Consider the following 12,921-nt stretch of genomic DNA (forward strand, 5'->3'; position numbering starts at 1 on the left):
CCTATTGGGGAATAATGCTGTCTATTGGGGACCTGTGCTGCCTATTGGGGAACAATGCTGCCTATTGGGGACCTATGCTGCCTATTGGGGACCTGTGCCTGCCTATTGGGGAACAACGCTGCCTATTGGGGACCTGTGCTGCCTATTGGGGAACAATGCTGCCTATTGGGGACCTGTGCTGCATATTGGGGAACAATGCTGTCTATTGGGGACCTGTGCTGCCTATTGGGGAACAATGCTGCTATTGGGGACCTGTGCTGCCTATTGGGGACCTATGCTGCCTATTGGGGACCTATGCTGCCTATTGGGGAACAATGCTGCCTATTGGGGAACAATGCTGTCTATTGGGGACCTGTGCTGTCTATTGGGGAACAATGCTGTCTATTGGGGACCAATGCTCCCTATTGGGGAACAATGCTGCCTATTGGGGAACAATGCTGCCTATTGGGGACCTATGCTGCCTATTGGGGACCTGTGCCTGCCTATTGGGGACCTGTGCCTGCCTATTGGGGAACAATGCTGCCTATTGGGGACCTGTGCTGCCTATTGGGGAACAATGCTGCCTATTGGGGACCTGTGCTGCATATTGGGGAACAATGCTGTCTATTGGGGACCTGTGCTGCCTATTGGGGAACAATGCTGCTATTGGGGACCTGTGCTGCCTATTGGGGACCTATGCTGCCTATTGGGGACCTGCACTGCCTATTGGGGACCTATGCTGCCTATTGGGGAACAATGCTGTCTATTGGGGAACAATGTTGTCTATTGGGGACCAATGCTGTCTATTGGGGACCTGTGCTGCCTTTAGGGAACCTGTGCCTGCCTATTGGGGAACAATGCTGCCTATTGGGGAACAATGCTGCCTATTGGGGAACAATGCTGCCTATTGGGGACCTGTGCTGCCTATTGGGGAACAATGCTGCCTATTGGGGACCTGTGCTGCATATTGGGGAACAATGCTGTCTATTGGGGACCTGTGCTGCCTATTGGGGAACAATGCTGCTATTGGGGACCTGTGCTGCCTATTGGGGACCTATGCTGCCTATTGGGGACCTGCATTGCCTATTGGGGACCTATGCTGCCTATTGGGGAACAATGCTGTCTATTGGGGACCAATGCTGTCTATTGGGGACCTGTGCTGCCTTTTGGGGACCTGTGCCTGCCTATTGGGGAACAATACTGCCTATTGGGGACCTGTGCTGCATATTGGGGAACAATGCTGCCTATTGGGGACCTGTGCTGCCTTTTGGGGACCTGTGCCTGCCTATTGGGGAACAATACTGCCTATTGGGGACCTGTGCTGCCTATTGGGGAACAATGCTGCCTATTGGGGACCTGTGCTGCCTATTGGGGACCTGTGCCTGCCTATTGGGGACCTGTGCTGCCTATTGGGGAACAATGCTGCCTATTGGGGACCTGCACTGCCTATTGGGGACCAATGCTGCCTATTGGGGACCTGTGCTGCCTATTGGGGACCTGCACTGCCTATTGGGGAATAATGCTGTCTATTGGGGACCTGTGCTGCCTATTGGGGAACAATGCTGCCTATTGGGGACCTATGCTGCCTATTGGGGACCTGTGCCTGCCTATTGGGGAACAACGCTGCCTATTGGGGACCTGTGCTGCCTATTGGGGAACAATGCTGCCTATTGGGGACCTGTGCTGCATATTGGGGAACAATGCTGTCTATTGGGGACCTGTGCTGCCTATTGGGGAACAATGCTGCTATTGGGGACCTGTGCTGCCTATTGGGGACCTATGCTGCCTATTGGGGACCTGCGCTGCCTATTGGGGACCTATGCTGCCTATTGGGGAACAATGCTGTCTATTGGGGACCAATGTTGTCTATTGGGGACCAATGCTGTCTATTGGGGACCTGTGCTGCCTTTTGGGGACCTGTGCCTGCCTATTGGGGAACAATGCTGCCTATTGGGGAACAATGCTGCCTATTGGGGAACAATGCTGCCTATTGGGGACCTGTGCTGCATATTGGGGAACAATGCTGTCTATTGGGGACCTGTGCTGCCTATTGGGGACCTATGCTGCCTATTGGGGACCTATGCTGCCTATTGGGGAACAATGCTGTCTATTGGGGACCAATGCTGTCTATTGGGGACCTGTGCCTGCCTATTGGGGAACAATGCTGCCTATTGGGGAACAATACTGCCTATTGGGGACCTGTGCTGCATATTGGGGAACAATGCTGCCTATTGGGGACCTATGCTGCCTATTGGGGAACAATGCTGCCTATTGGGGACCTGTGCCTGCCTATTGGGGAACAATGCTGCCTATTGGGGACCTGCACTGGCTATTGGGGACCAATGCTGCCTATTGGGGACCTGTGCTGCCTATTGGGGACCTGCACTGCCTATTGGGGTACAATGCTGCCTATTGGGGACCTGCACTTCCTATTGGGGACCTGCACTGCCTATTGGGGACCTGCACTGCCTATTGGGGACCAATGCTGCCTATTGGGGACCTGTGCTGCCTATTGGGGACCTGTGCTGCCTATTGGGGAACAATGCTGCCTATTGGGGACCTGCACTTCCTATTGGGGACCTGCACTGCCTATTGGGGACCTGCACTGCCTATTGGGGACCAATGCTGCCTATTGGGGACCTGTGCTGCCTATTGGGGACCTGTGCTGCCTATTGGGGTACAATGCTGCCTATTGGGGACCTGCACTTCCTATTGGGGACCTGCACTGCCTATTGGGGACCTGCACTGCCTATTGGGGACCAATGCTGCCTATTGGGGACCTGTGCTGCCTATTGGGGACCTGCACTGCATATTGGGGAACAATTCTGCCTATTGGGGACCTGTGCTGCCTTTTGGGGACCTGTGCTGCCTATAGGCAACAGCTCCTTGACTGCGCCCCCACTTGTATATGTTTGATGAAAAGGTGCATGTAAATGGGTGTGGTGTAATAATGGGTGTGGCTTAAAAATGGGTGTGGCTTTCCTACACACAAACACAGAACCTGTTGTTAAAAATTTGAATCCCACTACTGTTATTAGGGGTCTTCTGTATAAGTCAAAACAACCCACCCCATCCCCCTCCTGCTGCACAGCACCCTGGGACGGACAGCTATGTGGGGCTTCACCCAGAGGGAGCATATTGGGGAAGAAATGAGCCCTATTACCTCTCCCCACAGTCTCAGGACTGTCCTGTCTCTGACTCTCAGTGACACCGAGCACCCCGACCCTACACGACCCCAGCTGTGAGTGGGGACTACAGGGCGGATCGGCAGGCGGGCTGCTGTGTCCCGGTGTGACCGCCCTGCTGCACCGCCGCTTCCTGTCAGCACACGGCACTGTGGGCCGCACCAGCCGCCGCTCCGCCCGCCCCGTGTGAGAGGAAAGCAGGAAGGAGGCGGCGATGTGAGGCCGGTACATGAGCACGGAGCTCCCGACAGCGAGACCGCCGGCCCGGGTATATGAGTTCTCACAACGAGTAAGTGCGGAGGAGCCGGCAGTGCACACGGTGCGGCTTGTGGAGCGGAGCTGTGTATCTGTGGCTGGCAAAGTGTTCTGTATGTCTGTACACACAGTGTATACGTCTGGGTGTGCGCTATGTATGTGTGTGTGTGTGTATATATATATATATATATATATCTGTGTGCATGCGATGCCTGATATGTGTACCTGTCTGTGTGTGATATGTGTTCTGTGTGTATGTTTTATGCGTTCTATGCGTGTCTGTGCGCGCGCTGTGTGCGTTCTATGCGTGTCTGTGCGCGTGCTGTGTGCGTTCTATGCGTGTCTGTGCGCGCGCTGTGTACGTTCTATGCGTGTCTGTGCGCGCGCTGTGTGCGTTCTATGCGTGTCTGTGCGCACGCTGTGTGCGTTCTATGCGTGTCTGTGCGCGCGCTGTGTGTTCTATGCGTGTCTGTGAGCGCGCTCGCTGTGAGTTTTATGCGTGTCTGTGCGCGCGCTGTGTGTTCTATGCGTGTCTGTGCGCGCGCTGTGTGTTCTATGCGTGTCTGTGCGCGCGCTGTGTGCGTTCTATGCGTGTCTGTGCGCTCGCTGTGCGTTCTATGCGTGTCTGTGCGCGCGCTGTGTGCGTTCTATGCGTGTCTGTGCGCGCTGTGTGTGTTCTATGCGTGTCTGTGCGCTCGCTGTGTGTTCTATGCGTGTCTGTGCGCTCGCTGTTTGTTCTATGCGTGTCTGTGCGCTCGCTGTGTGTTCTATGCGTGTCTGTGCGCGCGCTGTGTGCGTTCTATGCGTGTCTGTGCGCGAGCTGTGTGCGTTCTATGCGTGTCTGTGCGCGCGCTGTGTGCGTTCTATGCGTGTCTGTGCGCGCGCTGTGTGCGTTCTATGCGTGTCTTTGCGCGCGCTGTGTGCGTTCTATGCGTGTCTGTGCGCGCGCTGTGTGCGTTCTATGCGTGTCTGTGCGCGCGCTGTGTGCGTTCTGTGCGTGTCTGTGCGCGCGCTGTATGTGTTCTGTGCGTGTCTGTGCGCGCGCTGTATGTGTTCTGTGCGTGTCTGTGCGCGCGCTGTATGTGTTCTATGCGTGTCTGTGCGCGCGCTGTGTGTTCTATGCGTGTGTGTGCGCGCGCTGTGTGTGTTCTATGCGTGTCTGTGCGCGCGCTGTGTGTGTTCTATGCGTGTCTGCGCGCGCTGTGTGCGTTCTATGCGTGTCTGTGCGCGTGCTGTGTGCGTTCTATGCGTGTGTGTGCGCGCGCTGTGTGCGTTCTATGCGTGTGTGCGCGCGCTGTGTGCGTTCTATGCGTGTCTGTGCGCGCTCTGTGTGCGTTCTATGCGTGTCTGTGCGCGCGCTGTGCGTTCTATGCGTGTCTGTGCGCGCGCTGTGTGCGTTCTATTCGTGTCTGTGCGCGCGCTGTGTGCGTTCTATGCGTGTCTGTGAGCGCGCTGTGTGCGTTCTATGCGTGTCTGCGCGCGCTGTGTGCGTTCTATGCGTGTCTGTGCGCGCGCTGTGTGTGTTCTATGCGTGTCTGTGCGCGCGCTGTGTGTGTTCTATGCGTGTCTGTGTGCGCGCTGTGTGCGTTCTATGCGTGTCTGTGTGCGCGCTGTGTGCGTTCTATGCGTGTCTGTGCGCGCTGTGTGTGTTCTATGCGTGTCTGTACGCTCGCTGTGTGTTCTATGCGTGTCTGTGCGCTCGCTGTTTGTTCTATGCGTGTCTGTGCGCTCGTTGTGTGTTCTATGCGTGTCTGTGCGCGCGCTGTGTGCGTTCTATGCGTGTCTGTGCGCGAGCTGTGTGCGTTCTATGCGTGTGTGCGCGCGCTGTGTGCGTTCTATGCGTGTCTGTGCGCGCGCTGTGTGCGTTCTATGCGTGTCTTTGCGCGCGCTGTGTGCGTTCTATGCGTGTCTGTGCGCGCGCTGTGTGCGTTCTATGCGTGTCTGTGCGCGCGCTGTGTGCGTTCTATGCGTGTCTGTGCGCGCGCTGTATGTGTTCTGTGCGTGTCTGTGCGCGCTGTATGTGTTCTGTGCGCGCGCTGTGTGTTCTATGCGTGTGTGTGCGCGCGCTGTGTGTTCTATGCGTGTGTGTGCGCGCGCTGTGTGTTCTATGCGTGTGTGTGCGCGCTGTGTGTGTTCTATGCGTGTCTGTGCGCGCGCTGTGTGCGTTCTATGCGTGTCTGTGCGCGTGCTGTGTGCGTTCTATGCGTGTGTGTGCGCGCGCTGTGTGCGTTCTATGCGTGTGTGCGCGCGCTGTGTGCGTTCTATGCGTGTCTGTGCGCGCTCTGTGTGTGTTATATGCGTGTCTGTGCGCGCGCTGTGCGTTCTATGCGTGTCTGTGCGCGCGCTGTGTGCGTTCTATTCGTGTCTGTGCGCGCGCTGTGTGCGTTCTATGCGTGTCTGTGAGCGCGCTGTGTGCGTTCTATGCGTGTCTGCGCGCGCTGTGTGCGTTCTATGCGTGTCTGTGCGCGCGCTGTGTGTGTTCTATGCGTGTCTGTGCGCGCGCTGTGTGTTCTATGCGTGTCTGTGCGCGCGCTGTGTGCGTTCTATGTGTGTCTGTGCGCTCGCTGTGCGTTCTATGCGTGTCTGTGCGCGCGCTGTGTGCGTTCTATGCGTGTCTGTGCGCGCTGTGTGTGTTCTATGCGTGTCTGTGCGCTCGCTGTGTGTTCTATGCGTGTCTGTGCGCTCGCTGTGTGTTCTATGCGTGTCTGTGCGCTCGCTGTTTGTTCTATGCGTGTCTGTGCGCTCGCTGTGTGTTCTATGCGTGTCTGTGCGCGCGCTGTGTGCGTTCTATGCGTGTCTGTGCGCGAGCTGTGTGCGTTCTATGCGTGTCTGTGCGCGCGCTGTGTGCGTTCTATGCGTGTCTGTGCGCGCGCTGTGTGCGTTCTATGCGTGTCTTTGCGCGCGCTGTGTGCGTTCTATGCGTGTCTGTGCGCGCGCTGTGTGCGTTCTATGCGTGTCTGTGCGCGCGCTGTGTGCGTTCTGTGCGTGTCTGTGCGCGCGCTGTATGTGTTCTGTGCGTGTCTGTGCGCGCGCTGTATGTGTTCTGTGCGTGTCTGTGCGCGCGCTGTATGTGTTCTATGCGTGTCTGTGCGCGCGCTGTGTGTTCTATGCGTGTGTGTGCGCGCGCTGTGTGTGTTCTATGCGTGTCTGTGCGCGCGCTGTGTGTGTTCTATGCGTGTGTGCGCGCGCTGTGTGCGTTCTATGCGTGTCTGTGCGCGTGCTGTGTGCGTTCTATGCGTGTGTGTGCGCGCGCTGTGTGCGTTCTATGCGTGTGTGCGCGCGCTGTGTGCGTTCTATGCGTGTCTGTGCGCGCTCTGTGTGTGTTATATGCGTGTCTGTGCGCGCGCTGTGCGTTCTATGCGTGTCTGTGCGCGCGCTGTGTGCGTTCTATTCGTGTCTGTGCGCGCGCTGTGTGCGTTCTATGCGTGTCTGTGAGCGCGCTGTGTGCGTTCTATGCGTGTCTGCGCGCGCTGTGTGCGTTCTATGCGTGTCTGTGCGCGCGCTGTGTGTGTTCTATGCGTGTCTGTGCGCGCGCTGTGTGTGTTCTATGCGTGTCTGTGTGCGCGCTGTGTGCGTTCTATGCGTGTCTATGTGCGCGCTGTGTGCGTTCTATGCGTGTCTGTGCGCGCTGTGTGTGTTCTATGCGTGTCTGTACGCTCGCTGTGTGTTCTATGCGTGTCTGTGCGCTCGCTGTTTGTTCTATGCGTGTCTGTGCGCTCGCTGTGTGTTCTATGCGTGTCTGTGCGCGAGCTGTGTGCGTTCTATGCGTGTCTGTGCGCGAGCTGTGTGCGTTCTATGCGTGTCTGTGCGCGCGCTGTGTGCGTTCTATGCGTGTCTGTGCGCGCGCTGTGTGCGTTCTATGCGTGTCTTTGCGCGCGCTGTGTGCGTTCTATGCGTGTCTGTGCGCGCGCTGTGTGCGTTCTATGCGTGTCTGTGCGCGCGCTGTGTGCGTTCTATGCGTGTCTGTGCGCGCGCTGTGTGCGTTCTATGCGTGTCTGTGCGCGCGCTGTATGTGTTCTGTGCGTGTCTGTGCGCGCTGTATGTGTTCTGTGCGCGCGCTGTGTGTTCTATGCGTGTGTGTGCGCGCGCTGTGTGTTCTATGCGTGTGTGTGCGCGCGCTGTGTGTTCTATGCGTGTGTGTGCGCGCTGTGTGTGTTCTATGCGTGTCTGTGCGCGCGCTGTGTGCGTTCTATGCGTGTCTGTGCGCGTGCTGTGTGCGTTCTATGCGTGTGTGTGCGCGCGCTGTGTGCGTTCTATGCGTGTGTGCGCGCGCTGTGTGCGTTCTATGCGTGTCTGTGCGCGCTCTGTGTGTGTTATATGCGTGTCTGTGCGCGCGCTGTGCGTTCTATGCGTGTCTGTGCGCGCGCTGTGTGCGTTCTATTCGTGTCTGTGCGCGCGCTGTGTGCGTTCTATGCGTGTCTGTGAGCGCGCTGTGTGCGTTCTATGCGTGTCTGCGCGCGCTGTGTGCGTTCTATGCGTGTCTGTGCGCGCGCTGTGTGTGTTCTATGCGTGTCTGTGCGCGCGCTGTGTGTGTTCTATGCGTGTCTGTGCGCGCGCTGTGTGCGTTCTATGCGTGTCTGTGCGCGCGCTGTGTGCGTTCTATGAGTGTGCGCGCGCTGTGTGCGTTCTATGCGTGTGTGTGCGCGCTGTGTGCATTCTATGCGTGTGTACGCGTGCTGTGTGCGTTCTATGCGTGTGTGCGTGCGCTGTGTGCGTTCTATGCGTGTCTATGCGCGCGCTGTGTGCGTTCTATGCGTTTCTGTGCGCGCGCTGTGTGCGTTCTATGCGTGTCTGTGCGCGCGCTGTGTGCGTTCTATGCGTGTCTGTGCGCGCGCTGTGTGCGTTCTATGCGTGTCTGTGCGCGCGCTGTGTGCGTTCTATGCGTGTCTGTGCGCGCGCTGTGTGCGTTCTATGCGTGTCTGTGCGCGCGCTGTGTGCGTTCTATGCGTGTCTGTGCGCGCGCTGTGTGCGTTCTATGCGTGTCTGTGCGCGCGCTGTGTGCGTTCTATGCGTGTCTGTGCGCGCGCTGTGTGCGTTCTATGCGTGTCTGTGCGCGCGCTGTGGGCGTTCTATGCGTGTCTGTGCGCGCGCTGTGTGCGTTCTATGCGTGTCTGTGCGCGCTGTGTGCGTTCTATGCGTGTCTGCGCGCGCTGTGTGCGTTCTATGCGTGTCTGTGCGCGCGCTGTGTGCGTTCTATGCGTGTCTGTGCGCGCGCTGTGTGCGTTCTATGCGTGTCTGTGCGCGCGCTGTGTGCGTTCTATGCGTGTCTGTGCGCGCGCTGTGTGCGTTCTATGCGTGTCTGTGCGCGCGCTGTGTGCGTTCTATGCGTTTCTGTGTGCGCGTTGTGTGCGTTCTATGCGTGTTTGTGTGCGCGCTGTGTGCGTTTTATGCGTGTGTGTGCGCGCTGTGTGCGTTCTATGCGTGTCTGTGCGCGCGCTGTGTGCGTTTTATGCGTGTCTACGCGCGCTGTGTGCGTTCTATGCGTGTCTGCGCGCGCTGTGTGCGTTCTCTGCGTGTCTGTGCGCGCGCTGTGTGCGTTCTCTGCGTGTCTGTGCGCGCGCTGTGTGCGTTCTATGCGTGTCTGTGCGCGCTGTGTGCGTTCTATGCGTGTCTGTGCGCGCGCTGTATGCGTTCTATGCGTGTCTGTGCGCGCGCTGTGTGCGTTCTATGCGTGTCTGTGCGCGCGCTGTGTGCGTTCTATGCGTGTCTGTGCGAGCGCTGTGTGCGTTCTATGCGTGTCTGTGCGCGCGCTGTGTGCGTTCTATGCGTGTCTGTGCGCGCGCTGTGTGCGTTCTATGCGTGTCTGTGCGCGCGCTGTGTGCGTTCTATGCGTGTCTGTGCGCGCGCTGTGTGCGTTCTATGCGTGTCTGTGCGCGCGCTGTGGGCGTTCTATGCGTGTCTGTGCGCGCGCTGTGTGCGTTCTATGCGTGTCTGTGCGCGCGCTGTGTGCGTTCTATGCGTGTCTGTGCGCGCGCTGTGTGCGTTCTATGCGTGTCTGTGCGCGCGCTGTGTGCGTTCTATGCGTGTCTGTGCGCGCGCTGTGTGCGTTCTATGCGTGTCTGTGCGCGCGCTGTGTGCGTTCTATGCGTGTCTGTGCGCGCGCTGTGTGCGTTCTATGCGTGTCTGTGCGCGTTCTATGCGTGTGTGTGCGCGCGCTGTGTGCGTTCTATGCGTGTGTGCGCGCGCTGTGTGCGTTCTATGCGTGTCTGTGCGCGCGCTGTGTGCGTTCTATGCGTGTCTGTGCGCGCGCTGTGTGCGTTCTATTCGTGTCTGTGCGCGCGCTGTGTGCGTTCTATGCGTGTCTGTGCGAGCGCTGTGTGCGTTCTATGCGTGTCTGCGCGCGCTGTGTGTGTTCTGTGCGCGCGCTGTGTGTGTTCTATTCGTGTCTGTGCGCGCGCTGTGTGTTCTATGCGTGTCTGTGCGCGGGCTGTGTGCGTTCTATGCGTGTCTGTGCGCGCGCTGTGTGCGTTCTATGCGTGTCTGTGCGCGCGCTGTGTGCGTTCTATGCGTGTCTGTGCGCGCGCTGTGTGCGTTCTATGCGTGTCTGTGCGCGCGCTGGGTGCGTTCTATGCGTGTCTGTGCGCGCGCTGTGTGCGTTGTATGCGTGTCTGTGTGCACGCTGTGTGCGTTCTATGCGTGTCTGTGTGCGCGCTGTGTGCGTTCTATGCGTGTGTGTGCGCGCTGTGTGCGTTCTATGCGTGTCTGTGCGCGCGCTGTGTGCGTTCTGTGCGCGCGCTGTGTGCGTTCTATGCGTGTCTGTGCGCGCGCTGTGTGCGTTCTATGCGTGTCTGTGCGCGCGCTGTGTGTGTTCTGTGCGCGCGCTGTGTGTGTTCTATTCGTGTCTGTGCGCGCGCTGTGTGTTCTATGCGTGTCTGTGCGCGGGCTGTGTGCGTTCTATGCGTGTCTGTGCGCGCGCTGTGTGCGTTCTATGCGTGTCTGTGCGCGCGCTGTGTGCGTTCTATGCGTGTCTGTGCGCGCGCTGTGTGCGTTCTATGCGTGTCTGTGCGCGCGCTGTGTGCGTTCTATGCGTGTCTGTGCGCGCGCTGTGTGCGTTCTATGCGTGTCTGTGCGCGCGCTGTGTGCGTTCTATGCGTGTCTGTGCGCGCGCTGTGTGCGTTCTATGCGTGTCTGTGCGCGCGCTGTGTGCGTTCTATGCGTGTCTGTGCGCGCGCTGTGGGCGTTCTATGCGTGTCTGTGTGCGCGCTGTGTGCGTTCTATGCGTGTCTGTGTGCGCGCTGTGTGCGTTCTATGCGTGTCTGTGTGCGCGCTGTGTGCGTTTTATGCGTGTCTGTGTGCGCTGTGTGCGTTCTATGCGTGTCTGCGCGCGCTGTGTGCGTTCTATGCGTGTCTGCGCGCGCTGTGTGCGTTCTATGCGTGTCTGCGCGCGCTGTGTGCGTTCTATGCGTGTCTGTGCGCGCGCTGTGTGCGTTCTATGCGTGTCTGTGCGCGTGCTGTGTGCGTTCTATGCGTGTGTGCGCGCGCTGTGTGCGTTCTATGCGTGTCTGTGCGCACGCTGTGTGCGTTCTATGCGTGTCTGTGCGCGCGCTGTGTGCGTTCTATGCGTGTCTGTGCGCGCGCTGTGTGCGTTCTATTCGTGTGTGTGCGTTCTATGCGTGTCTGTGCGCGCGCTGTGTGCGTTCTATGCGTGTCTGTGCGAGCGCTGTGTGCGTTCTATGCGTGTCTGCGCGCGCTGTGTGCGTTCTATGCGTGTCTGTGCGCGCGCTGTGTGCGTTCTATGCGTGTCTGTGCGAGCGCTGTGTGCGTTCTATGCGTGTCTGCGCGCGCTGTGTGCGTTCTATGCGTGTCTGTGCGCGCGCTGTGTGCGTTCTATGCGTGTCTGTGCGCGCGCTGTGTGCGTTCTATGCGTGTCTGTGCGAGCGCTGTGTGCGTTCTATGCGTGTCTGTGCGCGCGCTGTGTGTGTTCTGTGCGCGCGCTGTGTGTGTTCTATTCGTGTCTGTGCGCGCGCTGTGTGTTCTATGCGTGTCTGTGCGCGGGCTGTGTGCGTTCTATGCGTGTCTGTGCGCGCGCTGTGTGCGTTCTATGCGTGTCTGTGCGCGCGCTGTGTGCGTTCTATGCGTGTCTGCGCGCGCTGTGTGCGTTCTATGCGTGTCTGTGCGCGCGCTGTGTGCGTTCTATGCGTGTCTGTGCGCGCGCTGTGTGCGTTCTATGCGTGTCTGTGCGCGCGCTGTGTGCGTTCTATGCGTGTCTGTGCGCGCGCTGTGTGCGTTCTATGCGTGTCTGTGCGCGCGCTGTGTGCGTTCTATGCGTGTCTGTGCGCGCGCTGTGTGCGTTCTATGCGTGTGTGTGCGCGCGCTGTGTGCGTTCTATGCGTGTGTGCGCGCGCTGTGTGCGTTCTATGCGTGTCTGTGCGCGCGCTGTGTGCGTTCTATGCGTGTCTGTGCGCGCGCTGTGTGCGTTCTATGCGTGTCTGTGCGCGCGCTGTGTGCGTTCTATTCGTGTCTGTGCGCGCGCTGTGTGCGTTCTATGCGTGTCTGTGCGCGCGCTGTGTGCGTTCTATGCGTGTCTGTGCGCGCGCTGTGTGCGTTCTATGCGTCTCTGCGCGCGCTGTGTGCGTTCTATGCGTGTCTGTGCGCGCGCTGTGTGCGTTCTATGCGTGTCTGTGCGAGCGCTGTGTGCGTTCTATGCGTGTCTGTGCGCGCGCTGTGTGTGTTCTGTGCGCGCGCTGTGTGTGTTCTATTCGTGTCTGTGCGCGCGCTGTGTGTTCTATGCGTGTCTGTGCGCGGGCTGTGTGCGTTCTATGCGTGTCTGTGCGCGCGCTGTGTGCGTTCTATGCGTGTCTGTGCGCGCGCTGTGTGCGTTCTATGCGTGTCTGTGCGCGCGCTGTGTGCGTTCTATGCGTGTCTGTGCGCGCGCTGGGTGCGTTCTATGCGTGTCTGTGCGCGCGCTGGGTGCGTTCTATGCGTGTCTGTGCGCGCGCTGTGTGCGTTCTATGCGTGTCTGCGCGCGCTGTGTGCGTTCTATGCGTGTCTGTGTGCGCGCTGTGTGCGTTCTATGCGTGTCTGTGTGCGTTCTATGCGTGTCTGTGCGCGCGCTGTGTGCGTTCTATGCGTGTCTGTGCGCGCGCTGTGTGCGTTCTATGCGTGTCTGTGCGCGCGCTGTGTGCGTTCTATGCGTGTCTGTGCGCGCGCTGTGTGTGTTCTGTGCGCGCGCTGTGTGTGTTCTATTCGTGTCTGTGCGCGCGCTGTGTGTTCTATGCGTGTCTGTGCGCGGGCTGTGTGCGTTCTATGCGTGTCTGTGCGCGCGCTGTGTGCGTTCTATGCGTGTCTGTGCGCGCGCTGTGTGCGTTCTATGCGTGTCTGTGCGCGCGCTGTGTGCGTTCTATGCGTGTCTGTGCGCGCGCTGTGTGCGTTCTATGCGTGTCTGTGCGCGCGCTGTGTGCGTTCTATGCGTGTCTGTGCGCGCGCTGTGTGCGTTCTATGCGTGTCTGTGCGCGCGCTGTGGGCGTTCTATGCGTGTCTGTGCGCGCGCTGTGTGCGTTCT

At 59.0% G+C, this 12,921-nt stretch overlaps 1 protein-coding gene across 1 annotated transcript in view; it reads left to right on the forward strand.

The window, feature by feature from the left end:
- The first annotated feature begins 3,044 nt into the window (after positions 1-3,044).
- SLC29A3 (solute carrier family 29 member 3) overlaps positions 3,045-12,921 on the forward strand; it is a 90,990-nt gene continuing 81,113 nt past the window's right edge. The window contains exon 1 of the mRNA XM_073574901.1: positions 3,045-3,453. Coding sequence (XP_073431002.1) covers position 3,453 — 1 coding nt within the window. The 5' untranslated portion in view covers positions 3,045-3,452. The remainder of the gene's footprint in view (positions 3,454-12,921) is intronic.

This window comes from Dendrobates tinctorius, unplaced genomic scaffold (genome assembly GCF_039654945.1).
Source record: "Dendrobates tinctorius isolate UK_male_01 unplaced genomic scaffold, ASM3965494v1 ptg000040l, whole genome shotgun sequence".
Classification (NCBI taxonomy): Eukaryota; Metazoa; Chordata; class Amphibia; order Anura; family Dendrobatidae; genus Dendrobates; species Dendrobates tinctorius.